Source organism: Oryx dammah, unplaced genomic scaffold (genome assembly GCF_014754425.2).
Source record: "Oryx dammah isolate SB20612 unplaced genomic scaffold, SCBI_Odam_1.1 HiC_scaffold_2206, whole genome shotgun sequence".
Lineage (NCBI taxonomy): Eukaryota > Metazoa > Chordata > Mammalia > Artiodactyla > Bovidae > Oryx > Oryx dammah.
In genome coordinates, this window is record NW_024072299.1 from 1 (window position 1) to 4217 (window position 4217).

The following is a 4217-nucleotide window of genomic DNA, read 5'->3' on the forward strand; positions in this document are numbered from 1 at the left end:
ATCCAGGCGGTGCTGCTGCCCAAGAAGACTGAGAGCCACCACAAGGCGAAAGGCAAATAGAAGTCTGGATTACTTTGCGGGGGTTCAAAGGTCTCAATTAAACCAAAGGCTCTTTTCAGAGCCACTTAAAAGTTTCCTTGGAAGAACTGAGCACTAAATTTTAAACCTTACATCCTAGATGATAGTTGGAAAATAAGCATGTGTTATGCTAACCTTGAAACTCCGGAGACAGTCACTTTTGTTAAAGTATGTCATGTAGTCTATGAACTATTATCCATCAGCATTGGCAGATACGAGGATTTATTTACTCGTTAATATTGCCACCCTGTGTCAATTATTGAGTTGGAAAGCACAAAAGTTACGGAAGATCTATTCCTTTCTGTGGAAGTTAAGGCTTTTTTATTTTCTGGGTTTTAGTAATTGAAGATTCCGTGTATCCAGGGAGCAAATCAAATCTGTTTCTTAGGCCAAAGGCCATTATTGGAGGCGTTAGTTTTCTGAAAAAGACCTACTGAAAACTCGGGCCTAGTGGGACTCCCAAACATGATGGCCCTTTCTCCCCATTTCTTGTAGGCAAGACTAGCCTTGACGTCCCTGAGTTCCAAATAGCAGATTTGAACAGTTGCTACTCTAAGGAGCAGACTAGAAACCACCTGAGGCAAGATTGAAGGGATCAGAGAAACTAATCAAGATTAGGAGGCCTGACCAACTGATATCCTGCATACACCCTGACCTTGTCAGCAACCACGCACTTGAGAAGTATAAAACTCCTTTTCAAATCTTCCCAGGTTGGGACGGTTTTTTGAGACAAGTTTACCTGGTGGCTCAGACAGTAAAGCGTCCGCCTACCCCTGGATCCGGAAGATCTGGAGAAGGAAATGGCAACCCACTCCAGTATTCTTGCCTGGAAAATCCCATGGACGGAGGAGCCTGGTAGGCTACAGTCCATGGGGTCGCAACGAGTCGGACACGACTGAGAGACTTCACTTTGAGACAAGAGCCCGTTGTGTCTCCTCTTGCCTGGCAAAGGAATAAAACTTTTCTACTTCACCCAAAACAAGTCTCCGAGATTCAGTTCTGTACTGATGTACAGAGAAACAGCTGATTACAGCATCGCTAATTTCATGTCAGCGTACATTGCTTTACATCGTTGAATACGGAAATTTTAAATCTTCAGGTCTTTTATCGGAAAAGTTAGCTGAGGTACCTGGTAATTATACCCACTGGTTTATTATTGTGTTCTAAAGTATTTTCCTAGCTCCCTTGGACCCATCCACACAAATTGAGATGTCGATATAAGGTAATGTTTTAGGATGAAAATGCTAAATTCTACTGTTAAAATGCCACCTTCTTGGTCTTTTTATTGTGTTAAAGATCTTGATGTACTGATGGAATTAGATAGTTTTCCACCTACTTTCAAGAAGGAAAAAAAAAACTTGCCAGGTAACTTCTAGGCTCTGAGGGGAAGGAGATGACCAGAAAAATTCAGATGTCAGGCAAGGAGCTTATCCCAAGTTTCTGCCAGTGGCTTCCCAGGTGGCTCAGTGGAGAAGAATCTGCCTACTAATGCAGGAGACGGAGGGTTCGATCCCCGGCTGGGGAAGATCCCCTGGAGAAGGAAATGGCAATCTGCTTCAGTATGCCTGGAGAATTCCATGGACAGAGGTGCTTGGCAGACTACAGTGCATGGGGGATCATAAAGAGTCAGACACAACTTAGTGACTGAGTATCGCACATGCATGCAAGGAACTATTATAGATGCAAACTCATGGGATGTGTGGTAAATATACATTATTGGTGGGGATTTAGAGTCTTTAAAAACAAAGGAATTACATTCCTAAAATAGAAAAATCAATTATGTTGCAAGGGAATTGTTCGAAAAGTTCAGGCAAGGATGTGTTTCTTTATGAAGTAATAACTTGAATTCCTCACATGCAAATCAAATTGTTTTTAGTGAAAAACAAATTTAAGTTCTTAAAATTTGTGTTTAGAGGAAAGTTGAGGGGTGATGGTATAGAGCTGCATTCATTGTCTTAATATGGTAAAAACCAGTGGCCCTGGGCAATGGACATGTGGCTAACCTGAAAAAGAAAGTGGTGGACATGTTATATGTGTACACTGTATTTTGAATGGTTAGTGCAAAATTTAAAAAGAATGTGAAATATCTAACAATTATATTGATTACATGTTGAAATGAAAATTTTAGATATACTGGGTTGAAATATCTAAAAGAGCTTCTGTTTTTTATTTTATTCTAATATAGTTGTTGCTGCTGCTGAGTCATGTCAGTCGTGTCCGACTCTGTGTGACCCCATAGACGGCAGCCCACCAGGCTCCCGTCCCTGGGATTCTCCAGGAAAGAATACTGGAGTGGGTTGCCATTTCCTTCTCCAATGCATGAAACTGAAAAGTGAAAGTGAAGTCGCTCAGTCGTGTCAGACTCTTCGCGACCCCCCATGGACTGTAGTCTGTATTTCTCATGTAGTGTGTATTTATTTATCCTGAAAAGTGCTATTATATAGCAAACAATTGTACAGGAAAAATTGAAAAAAAAATTGAGGTCAAGGCCTTTGGGCAACAATCGAAAAGTTCGAGTCGCCATCACCGACTAGATGGACACAAGTTTGAGCAGGTTCCGGGAGTTGGTGCTGGATAGGGAAGCCTGGCGTGCTGCAGTCCATGGGGGTCGAAGAGTCGGACACGACTGAGTGAAGGAGCATTGACTTGGGTCAGTCCGATTACCGATTGGACAGACTTGGTCGCCTTTTGTCCAATCAGCTTCTGACTCGCTCTATAAATATGTGGCTAGATAGCGTTCGTTAAAGTTGCTGACAGTATGGCTCGAACTAAGCAGACTGCTCGGAAGTCCACCGGCGGCAAGGCGCCGCGCAAGCAGCTCGCCACCAAGGCGGCCCGCAAGAGCGCGCCGGCTACCGGCGGCGTGAAGAAGCCGCACCGCTACCGGCCCGGCACGGTAGCTCTGCGCGAGATCCGCCGCTACCAGAAGTCCACGGAGCTGCTGATCCGCAAGCTGCCGTTCCAGCGGCTGGTGCGCGAGATCGCGCAAGACTTCAAAACCGACCTGCGCTTCCAGAGCTCGGCCGTGATGGCGCTGCAGGAGGCGTGCGAGGCCTATCTGGTGGGGCTCTTTGAGGATACCAACCTGTGTGCCATCCACGCCAAGCGTGTTACCATCATGCCCAAGGACATCCAGCTTGCTCGCCGCATCCGCGGGGAGAGGGCGTGAGCCTGGACGTTTCTTTTCAACCCCAAAGGCTCTTTTCAGAGCCGCCCACATACACAATGAAAAAGGACTGTTAACTTGCTATTTACTCCTGGTTTTCCTTGTGGCAGAAAGTGTTAGGCTTTTCCAACATATTTTGCTCGCTGATGTTATGGTACTCGTGTTTCTGAGTGGCGTTGTGAAACGTAAGGACCTATGATAACCACGTGGAATTTGGGGTGAATCCAACATTCTGCCCCTCAAGAGAAGTATGGAAAGGCTCCGTTCCCAGGAATCCGCCTTTGTATGGAAAGGGAGACGTTTGGTTCAAAGTGGTTAACGCTCCCTCCTTTCCCCAGCCGCGGGCACGTGTAAGGCCAATTTTTAGTCAGTGTAGATTTTTAATTTACAGTAAACCAGGACGTCTGGGTTCGGGAACAGAATACCAAGCCAAGAGGGGCCCAGGACAGATGCCCTTTCTGCTGGCTGGGTAGGGCACCCTTACTTGAATATATGAAGTTATACCTATGTAATTTCTCGGTTTTCACTACTTGAAGATTATTTTCAGGGGAACTTAGTTATGTGGATATTTCTAGTTACGTGGACACAAATATTCCAGGTCTCGAACCACCATTTGTTTTCCTTCCACCTAAGCTTTTCCGGAATTTAAAGTTTCATCATCCCATAGTGTGTGCGTGCGTGTGTATTCAGTCGTTGCCGACTCTGCGACCCCATGGACTGTAGCCCGTAATGGCTGACAACGAATACACCAGACCATTTTTCGTTCATGCTGATGTTGGTAGATGGTGATGCCTCTAAGAATCACTGGGGGAGTAAGGACGATGATGGTAAGTCTGGGATACACATTTTTAATTTCCCAGAGATCTATGAGTATGCTGCTGCTGCTGCTAAATCGCTTCAGTCGTGTCTGACTGTGCGACCCACAGACGGCAGCCCACCAGGCTCCCCCGTCCCTGGGATTCTCCAGGCAAGA

The 4217-nt window shown here is 45.6% G+C and overlaps 1 protein-coding gene across 1 annotated transcript; it reads left to right on the forward strand.

Moving 5' to 3' along the window:
• Positions 1-2830: 2830 nt before the first annotated feature.
• LOC120859664 (histone H3.1) lies at positions 2831-3337 on the forward strand. Its single transcript, XM_040235678.1, has one exon. It carries the CDS (start codon positions 2837-2839, stop codon positions 3245-3247), a length of 411 nt encoding a protein of 136 aa, XP_040091612.1. The 5' UTR covers positions 2831-2836; the 3' UTR covers positions 3248-3337.
• The last annotated feature ends 880 nt before the right edge of the window (positions 3338-4217 follow it).

Excerpts from the sequence above, each read along its gene's own strand:
- LOC120859664 (XM_040235678.1), top strand. The coding sequence starts at position 2,837 with ATGGCTCGAACTAAGCAGACTGCTCGGAAGTCCACCGGCGGCAAGGCG.